At 38.1% G+C, this 16,032-nt stretch overlaps 1 protein-coding gene across 5 annotated transcripts in view; it reads right to left on the bottom strand.

The window, feature by feature from the left end:
- Positions 1–16,032, bottom strand: part of suox (sulfite oxidase) — an 81,361-nt gene that overhangs the window by 44,332 nt on the left and 20,997 nt on the right. For all 5 annotated transcript variants that reach the window (XM_057362799.1, XM_057362800.1, XM_057362802.1 and 2 more), the window contains one exon: positions 3,973–4,165. In XM_057362799.1, the coding sequence (XP_057218782.1) occupies positions 3,973–4,165 (193 nt within the window). The remainder of the gene's footprint in view (positions 1–3,972; positions 4,166–16,032) is intronic.

Here is a 16,032-nt window from a genome sequence, read left to right as displayed (position 1 = left end):
TCTGCAAACGAACAATGTCTTATGGTGCCATCCCAAAAAGGTAAAAAAAAAAAATCGCTCTCACGAACCTTCTCTGGATCGGTTCCACATTTGTGGAATGATCTGCCTGCTGCTACAAGATTAGCAGATTCTGTGGCCATCTTTAAGAATCGACTGAAAACACATCTCTTCCGTCAGCACCTGACCGATCATTTCTGACTTCTATATCTTTTCTACTCTATCTGTATATATATAAAAAACACTTAGCTCTGTACACTGTAGTAGGCTTTGTGAGACATGTTTTATTGCACTTATGCTTTTTGTTTTCCTAATGTTGACCCAATTGCTTCCATTGTTTACCCAACTTGTAAGTCACTTTGGATAAAAGCGTCTGCTAAATGACTAAATGTAAATGTAAAGTGCGCAAAAACAATACAAATCAAATGTCAGTAAAAAAAAAAAAGATAATTAAAGAGGTTTTGATCATAAATGTACTTATAATATATATATACAGTATATATAGAGCTAAGTTTTTATATATACTGTATATATATATATATATATACAGTCATGGCCAAAATTGTTGGCACCCCTGAAATTTTTCCAGAAAATCAAGTATTTCTCACAGAAAAGTATTGCATTAACACATGTTTTGCTATACACATGTTTATTCCCTTTGTGTGTATTGGAACAAAACAAAAAAAAGGAGGGAAAAAAGCAAATTTTACATAATGTCACACAAAACTCCAAAAATGGGCTGGACAAAATTATTGGCACCCTTAACTTAATATTTGGTTGCACACCCTTTGGAAAAAATAACTGAAATCAATCGCTTCCTATAACCATCAATAAACTTCTTACACCTCTCACCCGGAATTTTGGACCACTCTTCCTTTGCAAACTGCTCCAGGTCTCTCATATCGGAAGGGCGCCTTTTCCCAACAGCAATTTTAAGATCTCTCGACAGGTGTTCAATGGGATTTAGATCTGGACTCATTGCTGGCCACTTCAGAACTCTCCAGCGCTTTGTTGCCATCCATTTCTGGGTGCTTTTTGAAGTATGTTAGGGGTCATTGTCCTGCTGGAAGACCAACGATCTCGGACGCAAACCCAGCTTTCTGACACTGGGCCCTACATTGCGACCCAAAATCCTTGGGTAATCCTCAGATTTCATGATGCCTTGCACACAGTCAAGGCACCCAGTGCCAGAGGCAGCAAAACAACCCCAAAACATCTTTGAACCTCCACCATATTTGACTGTAGGTACTGTGTTCTATTCTTTGTAGGCCTCATTTTCGTTTTCGGTAAACAGTAGAATGATGTGCTTTACCAAAAAGCTCCATCTTGGTCTCATCTGTCCACAAGACGTTTTCCCAGAAGGATTTTGGCTTACTCAAGTACATTTTGGCAAACTGTAATCTTGCTTTTTTATGTCTCTGTGTCAGCAGTGGGGTCCCCCTGGATCTCCTGCCATAGCGTTTCATTTCATTTAAATGTCGACGGATAGTTCGCGCTGACACTGATGCACCCTGAGCCTGCAGGACAGCTTGAATTTCTTTGGAACTTGTTTGGGGCTGCTTATCCACCATCCGGACTATCCTGCGTTGCAACCTTTCATCAATTTTTCTCTTCCGTCCACGTCCAGGGAGATTAGCTACAGTGCCATGGGTTGCAAACTTCTTGATAACGTTGCGCACTGTGGACAAAGGAACATCTAGATCTCTGGAGATGGACTTGTAACCTTGAGATTGTTGATATTTTTCCACAATTTTGGTTCTCAAGTCCTCAGACAGTTCTCTTCTCCTCTTTCTGTTGTCCATGCTTAGTCTTTGCATTGTGTGTCTGTGTGTGCCACACTAAGTCAACTTCTCTCCTTTTTATCTGCTTTCAGGTGTGATTTTTATATTGCCCACACCTGTTACTTGCCCCAGGTGAGTTTAAAGGAGCATCACATGCTTGAAACAATCTTATTTATCCACAATTTTGAAAGGGTGCCAATAATTTTGTCCAGCCCATTTTTGGAGTTTTGTGTGACATTATGTCAAATTTGCTTTTTTCCTCCTTTTTTTTGTTTTGTTCCAATACACACAAAGGGAATAAACATGTGTATAGCAAAACATGTGTTAATGCAATACTTTTCTGTGAGAAATACTTGATTTTCTGGAAAAATTTCAGGGGTGCCAACAATTTTGGCCATGACTGTATATATATATATATATATATATATAATATATATATATATAATTATACTTATAATAAAATATAATGCAAACTTGCAATTGATGTACTAGTCGTACACACGACAGTGGTGGTTAAGCTGCACAGTCAATGCTCCGAACACTTTAGTAGTACACATGACAGCCTAATGACAGCTAAGTCCAAATCAGTTGCCAGTTCAGCGGGAATTCCAGGTGCTCCCAATCATGGATATCAAAACTAGATGCCGCATTAGCATCTGTTTCTATGGGACGCTATGGTTTTTCCTGGATAGAGAAATCGCAGGTGGCCGCCTCCGTCAAATGTCGTGCCGCCTAAGATTCTCGCCAAAATTATGTCGGGTGTCTTCACAAGAAATGCTGTGTGCATTTAACAGACTGTCATTTGTAACTGCAGTTGTGGCATTACGCCACAGGGGAGGCGCTGTTTCGTTATCAGCACACTGACGCGCTAAAAAGAGTTGCAGAACAAGAGCTAGCTGTTTTTCAAGGTTGTTTGTTTTGCATCAAAGTATGTTTAATTTCTTAAATTAACATTACGTACATCATTATAATGACTTTAGCTGTGCAGTAGGAATGTTGAATCAGGGTATACTGTACACAGTGACTTCACCAGTATGAACGCTCATTGCGTTCATAACGACTCGCACATAACTGACTCATTTGAACCGATTCATTTAAAACAATTGAACTTTTAAGTCGCTAGCGAATATAAGCTATTATTGAATCATTTAAAGTGAACCACAGAGAATGCAAGATGTGAATGAGCTTTGCTCATTTAGTAAGACCGGTTAATTCAGTTGGCTATTGTGGGCTGAAAAGTTAGTTGAAAATGATAAATGAAAATGATTTGATCAAAAAAATTCTGTTTGGTTGAATAAAAGTAATGTTTTATATAACGTAATAATTGTCATTTTCATCTAATTTTATTAGAACTTTTAATAGGTCGAAGTCACTTTGGTTAAGCTACTTAAAGGTACGGAAGACCTTCGTGTGTGTACAAGATCAGGATGGCACCACCACCCCCTCATTTTGAGAATAGGTCGTCCGCCATATTGGAACGGTGCGAGTCCTTCTGCGTTGCCAAGTAAGAGGCTTTCGCGTGAATTGGGTTAAAATTGTAACTGTTGCTCTGGTTTGCTTTATCCACTGGTTAGGACTGGAAGAATTTTGTTATAAAGCCATCAATCTTAAGATGATTTTATTTATGAATGTTAAGTTCTGTTATTTGGACTAGGGACGTTAGGCTTGTGATGAAGGATTTTGTTTCACAGATCTGGCAACCCTGTCAAGCCGGTCCGTAAACACTCAAGAGCAAGCTGACTGTGCATGATTATAAAAAACATATTTGTTGTTGTGTAAACTCAAACATTATATTTCTACACTAACACATGACAACAACGGAAGGGTATCCAATTTTTCGGGAATTAAAATGCACAGCCATAGGTGTTGTGGCATTCTAGCAAACTGTGAGTGATGTCAGTGGACCGTTCCAAGATGGCGGACGCGTGTGCTTAGAGCATTTGAATGGGGCATCTAGTTTTAATATCTATGCTCCCAATGTTCAAAATGGGAAAGAAGGGGCCCTATTTTATTTTATGCATTTTTTCCTCTTCTAAGATTTTGCCTTTTAGGGGCCACCTATACCCTACATACTGTGAATTGGCCATATTGGGTCCGTCTAAATAATTCAATTGATTTTGATGTGCTATTCAGATAAATTGCTGAGCTGTGCATCTATTTCAATTTCCCTGGGTTATAAATTTAGGTGTCTCACCTTACCACGGTGGAGTTTATAGGCGAGAACAGCTCCAGTTCCTGCCATCAGCCCTGCCAAAGCAAATGTGAGCTTTGACACCCCATCATTGTGATATTCCTGCCATCCATGACCTCCAGAGCTTTGCCAGCGGTGAGAGGGACACCCGTTCCACACAGACACTGATGGGACATTGCTCTTCAAAAGCTTGAAACTAAAGAGAGATTAAAATTGGATTGTAAAAGCTTTGTAATCATTCACATCAAGCAAATCTTTAAAGAACGCTGTTATGTTGATAAACAAGTGAAAGTGAACCATTAATCCTAGAATTTTCTAGAAGAAAGTCTAGTTCAATTTGGATTATCTTCAGTGAAAAGTCCTGCAACAGATGAGCTGACTCCTGATTTCAATATCATATCCTCAGTTTGGGATTACATGAAGTGCATAATTGTAAAATTAAGAGACTTTCAGTTTTTCTAAATTGACTATTTATGGGTACATGTTTAGGTAAAATTATCATTTTTGTTTCATTCTGTGACAACATCTCTCCCAAGTTCTAAATCAAAATATTTTATTATTTGCATAAAATTGAAACGGGACAAACTGGTCAAATTAACCAAAAAAGATGCAATTTTTGCATATCTCGAATACTGCAAAGAAAACAAGTTAATATTCACGTTTAAACAAACATAAAATAATGTTTTACATGTATTTCAGGATCGGTTACAAATGAATATATGATGGAATAAGCCTTTTTCACAACTTTCAAGCTTCTTTGCATTCTGTCAGTCTTTCACGTTGCTGTATGCTGTTGGGTGACTATGTCATTCCTGAGGTTTGGTTCTGTTAAAATTCAACAGACACTGGACTGGAATTGCCATAATACATGCAGAAATGCTGATTAAATTATTTTTGCGTGACTGTAGTACTATATATAGTACAATACTATATACTGTAGTATTATAGTACTGTGCAAAAGTCTTAGGCATGTCTGTATTTTCACCCCCAATTAATTGTTTTAAGTCAGTTGTTTACATCATCTGCAGTAGTGTTTCAGTAGGAAATACAATGCTGTGTCCCAATTTGCCTGCATACAGTATACTATGCCCTTAAAGTCTGAGTAAAGTGACATTAAAATATGTGTTCTGAGTTTGTCACACAACAGAAAAGTGTGTTATTAACCACCCAGCCAAATTTGAATGGAGAAAAAAACATAGAAGTAAATAAAATAAGTTATCAAAATCTTGGAAAAATAAGCAGGACTCTGTGCTCTCAAACACTGGGGGCATGTCCGCTGTTGGCGCTGAAGCCACGCCCACTCGCGTCGCTCAACCCAAGTCCCCAGCCCAGTAAGCTATTTGTGAATTATTATGTGAATACGTTTTATGGGAGGATTTAGATTTTTTTATTTATATAGCGCTTTTCATAATGTGCATTGTTCCAAAGCAGCTTTACAGGAGAAAATAAGAAAAACTGAAAAACACAAAAAAGGTCAAACACAGCACAGTGCATGGTGTTTATAGAACAATCAAGATTATTCTAGTAAATAATATCTAATAAATGCAGTCTCCCGGTGGTTTATTTAGCATATTTTGCATTAAGTGAATGCTTGGCTGAAAATATGTGTCTTTAATCTAGATTTAAATTGGGAGAGCGTGTCTGACCCTCGAATAGTATAGGGAAGGCTATTCCAGAGTTTAGGTGCTACGTATGAGAAGGCTCTACTCCCTTTGGTGGATTTAGTTATTCTAGGTGTTATCAAAAGTCTGGAGTTTTGAGATCATAGAGAGTGTGATGGGTTGTAGTGTAGTAGAAGCTCTGTTATGTAGGTAGGGGCTAAAAAGAAAACAAGTTAATATTCACGTTTAAACAAACATAAAATAATGTTTTACATGTATTTCAGGATCGGTTACAAATGAATATATGATGGAATAAGCCTTTTTCACAACTTTCAAGCTTCTTTGCATTCTGTCAGTCTTTCACGTTGCTGTATGCTGTTGGGTGACTATGTCATTCCTGAGGTTTGGTTCTGTTAAAATTCAACAGACACTGGACTGGAATTGCCATAATACATGCAGAAATGCTGATTAAATTATTTTTGCGTGACTGTAGTACTATATATAGTACAATACTATATACTGTAGTATTATAGTACTGTGCAAAAGTCTTAGGCATGTCTGTATTTTCACCCCCAATTAATTGTTTTAAGTCAGTTGTTTACATCATCTGCAGTAGTGTTTCAGTAGGAAATACAATGCTGTGTCCCAATTTGCCTGCATACAGTATACTATGCCCTTAAAGTCTGAGTAAAGTGACATTAAAATATGTGTTCTGAGTTTGTCACACAACAGAAAAGTGTGTTATTAACCACCCAGCCAAATTTGAATGGAGAAAAAAACATAGAAGTAAATAAAATAAGTTATCAAAATCTTGGAAAAATAAGCAGGACTCTGTGCTCTCAAACACTGGGGGCATGTCCGCTGTTGGCGCTGAAGCCACACCCACTCGCGTCGCTCAACCCAAGTCCCCAGCCCAGTAAGCTATTTGTGAATTATTATGTGAATACGTTTTATGGGAGGATTTAGATTTTTTTATTTATATAGCGCTTTTCATAATGTGCATTGTTCCAAAGCAGCTTTACAGGAGAAAATAAGAAAAACTGAAAAACACAAAAAAGGTCAAACACAGCACAGTGCATGGTGTTTATAGAACAATCAAGATTATTCTAGTAAATAATATCTAATAAATNGCAGTCTCCCGGTGGTTTATTTAGCATATTTTGCATTAAGTGAATGCTTGGCTGAAAAGATGTGTCTTTAATCTAGATTTAAATTGGGAGAGCGTGTCTGACCCTCGAATAGTATAGGGAAGGCTATTCCAGAGTTTAGGTGCTACGTATGAGAAAGCTCTACTCCCTTTGGTGGATTTAGTTATTCTAGGTGTTATCAAAAGTCTGGAGTTTTGAGATCATAGAGAGTGTGATGGGTTGTAGTGTAGTAGAAGCTCTGTTATGTAGGTAGGGGCTAAACCGTTTAAGGCTTTATAAGTAATTAAAAGAACTTTAAAGTCAATACGATACTTAAAGGGTAACCAGTGAAGGGTTGATAACATTGGGGTTATGTGATCGTATTTTCTGGACCTGGTTAGAACTCTGGCAGCTGCATTGAACTAACTGTAGTTTGTTTATTGATAATGCAGGACAACCACTAAGTAGTGCATTACAGTAGTCAAGTCTTGAGGTCAAAAATGCATGAATAAGCTTCTCTGCGTCAGCAACACATAAAATATTTCGTAATTTGGCAACATTTCTAAGATAGAAGGCTGTTTTTGTGACGTTTGAGATGTGATTTCTAAATGACAGGTTGCTGTCTAATATAACGCCTAGGCCTTTAACTGTATTTGTTGGAGTAACAGTGCAGCCTTCAATTTGCAGGTCATAATCCGAAATATTCTGCTCACGTGTCTTTGGTCCGATAAGTAATATTTCTGTTTTATTAGAATTTAATAGAAGGAAATTACAAGTCATCCAATGTTTTACATCTTCGATGCACTCGAAGATTTATAACCATAATGTTATAAATGGGCTCAATTGCAACGGGTAATAACTCTTTTAATAATTTAGTTGATATGGGGTCTAATAAGGAAGTTGTAGGTTTAGATGTTGCAATAAGTTTAATTAAATCTTCATGTTTTATAGGTGAAAAACACTGTAGCCTTTCTTTTGGGGTGATGGTTGGTACTAATTCATAGGACAGACTTGGAGGTTGAGTTTTTACTATTTTGTCTCTTATGTTTTCAATTTTCTCTGTAAAAAATTCATGAATGCATTGCTACCAAGGTGTGGCGGAATACCCAGGTCAGGTGATGTCTGTTTATTTGTTAATTTAGCAACTGTACTAAATAAAAACCTTGGATTGTTTTTGTTAGTTTCTATGAGGTTACGGAGGTGCTCAGCCTTTGCTCCTCAAATAACGTTGTGAATTTATCCCGTTGAGAACGTTGTAGCGACGTGATGTACTCGTCTTCAGATGACCTGGACACTGGTCATTTGATTAATGAATCTGGTCATTTCTATTTATTATGTTATTGTATGAAAACTGTATGATCAAAGTTAAATCTGTTATAATGTCAAGACGAATGCTATTAATCTGACTTCTGACAGCTATTAAACTGGAGTTTAATTCGATACCACAATTACAACTATTTATTTTGTGCGCGCGCGTCTGATATGTGTATCCTTCTTTGTTCTGCAAAGAGCCACACGCTCTCATCATTTAAACGTTAACGGTCATTTCTTTTTACCTCACTGCCTGATTTTACTTTAGCGGTTTATTAATATTCTTTCTTTACTTTATACCTTACAGATGTGAGAGTAAACACATATTTTAGTGATTTTCGATCGATTTGGCGTGTTTAAATGAACGGACCCTGATGTTTGTGAGTGTGACTAAAGAAGCTTTTGATTGTTGTTTCTAAAAACGGACAACCTGCTAAACTTATGTGGTAACTCAACTCTCAACTCAACTTTATTTATATAGCGCTTTTACAATTTTCATTGTTACAAAGCAGCTGTACATGAGACACATTGACTACAAGCAAAACAATCAAAGTTGTACCTGCAAAAACAAGAAAAGGTTGAAAACACAGAAGACAGACACACCCACACACAAAACACTCCACACACACAACACGCACACGCACCAACACACACAGACACAGAGACACACACACACACACACACACACACACACACACGTACGTACACAGACAAGTACGCACACACACACACGCTCAGTGAGAGCACACATTTAGGATAAAGGAGAGAGAAGCACAGGTCAAATATAGCAGATAATAAATTCCTATATGCAATATTAATTAAGTAAAACTTTAAGATTCTAAAGCAGCCCCCCCGGTCAGGCAGATAGTGCAAAAACAGTATGCAAACGGTGGCGAGGAACCCAAAACTCTAATCGAGAAAAAAAACCTCAGGAGAACCCAGGCCCAACCAGGGGATTCCAGTTCCCCTCTGGCAAAAGCTGCTGCCTCTGCACAAGCTCCAGAGAACTTGCACAACAAGGCTAAATAAAATAAATAAACTTAATAATAAAATAAATTATAGTTTAAGATTATCATTAATAATCTAATAGCATTTGAAGTTTTGTGGTGAAGACATGTCAAGAGACCGCGTCCTTCTTTATCCAGCTCTATCATCTCAGCTCTTGTCAGGTCCCCACTTCCCATTCTCCGCTCTACCATCAGGTCAGGCCATGAACTGCATCCTGCTCGCTGTGGTAACCTTGGAACAATGAGACAAGACTGGCTGAGAGTAGAGTACTGTTCTGTACTCTTTGATGCAACAAGTACATCAGTTGTGTTTTTGGTTCCGGTTGATCTAACTAATGCAGCCTAAACCCTCTGAAGATTTATATTATGGAAGAGTAGTGTATGCAAGATTAAAAAGATGCGTCTTTAGTCTAGATTTAAACTGACAGAGTGTGTCTGCCTCCCGGACAGTGCAGGGAAGACTATTCCAAAGTTTAGGCGCTAGATAGGAAAAGGATCTACCACCTGCACTTGATTTTGAAATTCTAGGTATTACCAACTGACAGGACGCCTGAGAGCGTAATGCACGTGAAGGACTGTAATACAAAAGGAGTTCATTCAAGTACTGAGGAGCTAAACCATGTAAGGCTTTATAGGTAATAAGCAAGATTTTAAAGTTAACGCGATGCTTTATAGGTAACCAGTGCAAGGTTGACAGAACCGGGCTAATATGTTCATACTTTTTTGTACGTGTAAGAACTCGAGCTGCCGCGTTTTGGACCAATTGGAGTTTTTGTAATAAGCCTGCAGGGCAACCACCTAACAGTGCATTACAGTAATCTAGTCTTGATGTCATGAATGCATGAATTAACTTCTCTGCATCTGAGATTGACAGCATATGACGTAGTTTAGATATATTCTTAAAATGGAAAAACGCAATTTTACAGGTGTTGGCGACGTGGCTCTCAAATGACAGATTACTATCGAATAGAACGCCAAGATTCTTTGCTGACGACGAGGGTTTTATGGAACATCCGTCAATAGTTAAACAGTATTCTTGGTTGTTACTTATAGCAGTTTTCGGTCCAATAAGTAACACTTCCGTTTTGTCCGAGTTCAGTAATAAAAAGTTGTTACTCATCCAGTTTTTTATATCGACTATGCATTCCATTATTCGATGGAACTGCTGTGTTTCATGAGGCTTCGAGGAAATATAAAGTTGAGTATCATCAGCATAACAGTAAGACAAGAATATAATGTTAAGCCTAAACATAATGTTTATTCATCTCTGTCAATAAATATCTGCTTTAAATCCTCTATATTGTGTTGAATTCTTTGATTATTTTTGTCGTACTACAGTATAAATAAAATATCTGATTGTGATGTACAGTGCTGTGTTGAGTTTTATAATCGTTATACTGTGCTTTATACATATTTGAATAGAAAATTACTCCAATTATGCATAAAATGTAATCTTTAACGCACAGATTAAATCACAAATTAATTGAATCCTCTATGTGAGGGATGATATTGTTTAAATTAAATAAATGAAAAAGATTTTAACAACGTGACTGTTTGGCCGTTAGGACGTGCTCATCACGTCCCAGAAACGTTATTTGGAACATGCTGCGACAAATGTGGTACGTTCCATGTCTTCAGGAGGTAATCACCATGTCCCAACAACGTCCAATGTTACGTCGTCAGGACGAATATGGGAATCACAAAGTTACGTCGCTGGAACGTTATTATGGTACGTCGTGGCAACGAATATGGTCCGGTCCAGGTACGTCGTCACAACGTAACTGTGTTAGCTGGGGTGTTTCTCTTTTAAGGGCGCGAGTGGTGCTACGTTTTTCTCATTCATCTTTTTTGACTTCATAGGTGCGACAGCTTCTAATGTATTAGAAAAAATAGTGCACAATTTGCTGGTCATGTCATCGAGCGATTCTGTATTTATTGGTATTGTTATTAAAGGAGTCAGATCTGGCAAGCTCTTTGAGAAACTATCTTTAGTAGTCGAGGTAATTGTTCTACCCTGTCGATAACGAGTAAACTTACATTTATACAAAACTATGCTCCAACGTGCATTTCGGCCACCATTTTACTTTTTCGAGCTTGAGCCTTCTCGACCAATCACGTTCCTCGCATGTTGTTATGGAAACAACAGGTCTCTGTCATTGGTTAGCTGTGAAAAAGGTACTTGACATGGTGTTTTTTTTTCAGAAACTTTTTTCAACAATTAAAAGAGACTCTGAGCTGCAGAAAAAGACGCTAGCGCTGGCGTTTCAAAAGCACTCAGGACTTTTTTTGAAACCATGGTTTACTCCATAGGATTATAATATAAAAGAGATGCTAGCAGCTTCAAAAAAGAAGTCAAGTGTGACCATGGCCTAAGACAACTTTGTCTATTTGTAGTGGTTCTCTCTTGAGCTGATAAGGTAGATGCTGAGATCGCTGATAGCAAACCAATCGGGTCGATTATCTGCTCATCCTCGTCTCGAAATTTGTTAATTTAACATCATTCACAGAATCATGTCGTGATCACGCGCAGTGATCCTCCTTCTGTTCGCGTTATTCTCCTCTGTCCATTTGCGTCTGCGTTACCATTTGCTTGTTATTTGGCGTGAGATTTGTTTAGTTGGGCAGAGTGAGAGCCTGAAAGCGTCTGCTTGAGAGCTTATAACCCTGAGCTCATGATTGAGCAGACACCTGATGCTAGGTGCTCTAGTGAAAGGGGAGGGGCCATGCATGCTCGGACAGTCCATTGCATCCCCGATCCCCCATTTTAGCCCTGCTAAATCCTGAACAGAGAATTGGTGAAATACTGTTTAATGGTTTAACTCCACAATTCAGTAGTACATACTTCTGAGTCATTGTAATTGAGTCACAAGCACTGTTAATGCAAAGCATTTTTTTTCAGTTAGTGCTATTCAGCACGTCTTTTTGCTTCAAACACATTTGTCTCTATTTTACTTCCATAGAAAAGTATATACATTTTAGTGCGCAACAAAACAATATGCGCACACTGGGATATACTTACGTGAAACAGAAGTGGCTACTGTTGCCTAGACGACACTGTGATTGTTAACACTCACAGTAATCAAAATACAGCACTTCTTTGCATTAGAGCAGGGCTAGTCAACTAGCGGCCCACGGGCCAAATGCGGCCCGCCAATCATCTTTATCTGGCCTGCCCGCCTTAACATTCCAAATAAGCGGAGAGACTTTAAGAATTGTGTGCTTTAAGAAATGCACGTCCTGAGACGCCACATCTTTGAAAGTCCAAAACACTGCTACATTCAATACCAAAGTAATTGCAGAGGCTTATAAGGATTGACGTCTAATAAAGCGATTTGATCGGTCTGTCCAAGAAACTTGATGTTATTTGCAACGTTATAATCAATCGCCAATCCACAGCAGTAGTATACTGTATATAGGGGACATTGTGTCAAAATGATTGACAGGTATGATTGATGGGGTCATTGACCTTTGCGGGGGGGGGGGTTGAATTACTTCCGGACCACCCAGGTTGCGAGGGACAGCCCACATCGCGTTGAACTTTTGAACGTATCCTCCCATATTGTAGGGACCACCTATTTGGCTCCCTTTTCCGGGGATCATGTTTGGACATGTTTTTATCAGGTTTTGACACATATCTTATGCATGAATAAATAAATACGAGTTTTAAAGGAAATGATGAATAAATAAAGCAGCAAGTGATTAAATAATGGCATGAATAAAGCAACGAATAAGTAAATAAAGCACCGAATAAGTAAATAAAGAAAGAATTGGTTATATAAGTGATTAAATAAATAATGAATAAGTAAATAAACAAAGCAAGGAATGAATGAATAAGTAAGTAAATAAATTACTGAATGAATAAATAAAGCAAGGTTGTGATAAAACTTACGTTGGAGGAAAGATAGCATTCCTGAATATGATCACGGTGAAAGGACTGTTTCAGACATTCCAGTGTCATGGTTCTGCCCCACCTTGTCTTGCTTTTCTTGACCTAGTGGCAGAACCATGATAGAACCTCTTGTTTTATGTGGAGAGAGTCATTTTGACCCTGTCAGCCTTCGATACTCTCTCCGGTCCTTGTCTGTGTGCCCGCCCTTTTGTATCTCTCGTTACTGGTTGATTATTAGTTCATGCCCCACACCTGTTCCCCTTTGATTTGTCCCTTTATTTAATGCCCCTGTGTTCTCTGTCTTGTGTCGGTTCATTGTACTCTGTCGTGTTTCGTGTGGGTGAGTTCTTGTCCTGTTAAGTGTAGCTTAGTCCTGTGTAATATGTTGTTAATGTTATTTTTAGTCTTGTTTAGTGTAGTTAGTCTTTGTTCTTATTATACCCTTGTTTCCCCCTCGTGGGTTTTTGTTTTGTGTGTTTTATTATTTATTAAAAAGCCTTGTTTAACCCCTTACCCGCTGTCTGCGTCTGGGTCCTTGTCTCCGTGTCTCACCCCGAGACTCATGACATCCAGTGCTACAAACACGCTGACTCGTAAGTCGTTGTGACGGGTAAGTGGTGTGTAATTCAGTGTTTTCATCCGGCAGGGCGACAGCGTTGGACGTTTTAATCTGGTATGATTTGTTTTACATCGATAGCATGAAATTGTCCCTATTCATGCCCGTGAGGCAACATGGCACGAGCGGATAATCTCGACCTTTGCACAATGGGAAGAAATGGGTGTAGGTACTATCGGTGACCTATTTATTGATGGGGCTCTGGCATCCTTTAGTCAGCTGCAAGATAAATTTAAATTTCATCAGAGACACTTTTTTAGATTTCTACAGATTCTGAATTATATACGTGTTCATACAGCCTAGTTGGATAATGCTTCACCTTCAATTATTGATAGATGGCTTACCCAGTGTAAAGGAAGAAAAGATGCGTTACCGATAATGTATAACCCGTTACAATCCTTTAATTCTCCCTCCACTAGATTTCTAGAAGAAGAATGGGAGAAAGAACTAGGAGTGGAAATTTCTGAGGAAATATGGCAGAACAGTTTAGAGGATATCAGGGAACATTCTATTAATTCTAGAAATAACCTTTTAGGGATGTCAAAAGATTAATTGTGATTAATCGCATCCAGAATAAAAGCTTGTGTTTACGTAATATATGTCGGTGTACTGTGCATATTAATTTTGTATTTACATGCATATATTTAAGAAAAATATAAAATATAACAATTAATAAACGTTTATTTAGAATTTCAATTATTGGTAAATATAAATGAATACATTTGAATATTTCCTAAATATATAGACATACATAAAAGTATGTGTATGTTTGGTGTTGATAAATAGAAAATTAATATGCACTGTACACAGATATATATTATGTAAACACAAACTTTTATTTTTGGGCAGACTAAAGAAATGAGCATAGAAAACATTTTTATTGAACAAAATATATTATGTTCTCATATGGATAAACATGTCTTTTCATATCTATAAGACGACACAAGTAGTCCTTCACAAAATCTATATATTTTTTATATATTAACAATGTCTGACAGCAATATAATGAAGGAAACAAATGCCTTGTGCAAAATGCCTTAATCTCTAAACCTGCACCGAACATACATTCATTTCAACATAAAAACTTTAAAAGAAAACTAAAGTGTTCTTTTCTGCTGAACTGAGATTAACAAATAGCAGCATCAAATTGTGACTGATCGTCTTCTGATAACATACTTGGCTTTGAACTAATTTATTTTCCGTCCCCTTATACCTCGGACTGCTGCGTAAGTTTCTTCAAAGTGTCTAATTTATGTCTAACGTAGTTTCATAATGCCGTTTGAGGTTTCCACTTTTAACAACTGCAACAGACTCTGAGCAAATGAGACAAACGGGCCTCGTACACGTCGACGCAGGAAGAATAAATGCGTATCTGTCGACCCATTCACGATCAAAGCGTCAACGTTTCTAACTTCTGAAAATGCCATCGTTTTTCAATCACTGACAGTTACACTTGTCTGCGCGCAGCTCTCAGATCTCTGCTATGGCAAGCCGATGGTGTCACAATTACGCCATAGATTAAACATTTTTATATCCGAACGTCGTATTTGACGGCGTTTTAAACAGTATTTGCACCACAAAATACGGCGTCGCGATTCCAAACGCCATAAAAACAGCGTGAAAAGCCGCCCATAACGCTGTATTTAACAGCGTTTTAAGGCGGCCGAAAAGCGCCGCCTTTTGCACCGCTGTCTTGCCACATGGCGGCGTAAAAAACGCTGTTTTGGTTGCACAGAGTGCGCGTCATTTACGGCGTTTTGTCTGTTGTATAATGAGCCCCTCCTGCTGATTTCCAATGCCAGTAAATTTGAACTGTTGTCAACCAATCACTGATGAACCGAGCCAGACCAGACCAATTTACCACTGATCATTGTACAGGATTTTATTATGCGCGCAGTGTTTGCTAACATTAAACAAATCATTGCTTGCTTTCTGAAGAAACGACGACTTCTGTTTGGTAATTTAAGGTTACACAACGTGGTCAGCAATTGTATATAGGCCAACCAATGTATATATCCTGCTTATTACATATAGCATATTGCTTACGTGAAAAGCAAAAAAGCAATCGTTGAAATATTGTATAAGATAATCTCCAACACCAGAAATCATTCCTGGTATAAGCAAGATCAGCCAGAGTAAAAAGTGAACTGCATTTCCTTTAACAGGTTCTTAGGTGGCCAAAGCCAAGGACTGTGGGTTAACCTGCTGGTTAGCGTGATTGATTTGTCATCGCTGACTGAATCATTTGACGGTTTGAGGCCCTCTCGGACCACCAGCCAGTTTTTACGTTGTTAAAACAATAACCCTTAACATCAATCAAGTCCCACACTTCATTTTCTCTAGTACAGTGTTGATTCGTTTAACGCGATAGTCAGACTCGCTCTGCTTGATATGCAGCTTTTGCATTAATATGTAATGAATGCACTTTATTTAGCCTACAATAAAGCTGTGCCTTAAAGAGCAGGTTTAAAGGTTTTTGTAAGTGTCCTAATGTTGTATTAGAGTCCCCAAC

The sequence above is a fragment of the Triplophysa rosa genome, linkage group LG20 (assembly GCF_024868665.1).
Source record: "Triplophysa rosa linkage group LG20, Trosa_1v2, whole genome shotgun sequence".
Lineage (NCBI taxonomy): Eukaryota > Metazoa > Chordata > Actinopteri > Cypriniformes > Nemacheilidae > Triplophysa > Triplophysa rosa.
This window is presented reverse-complemented; position numbering and strand designations above follow the sequence as displayed.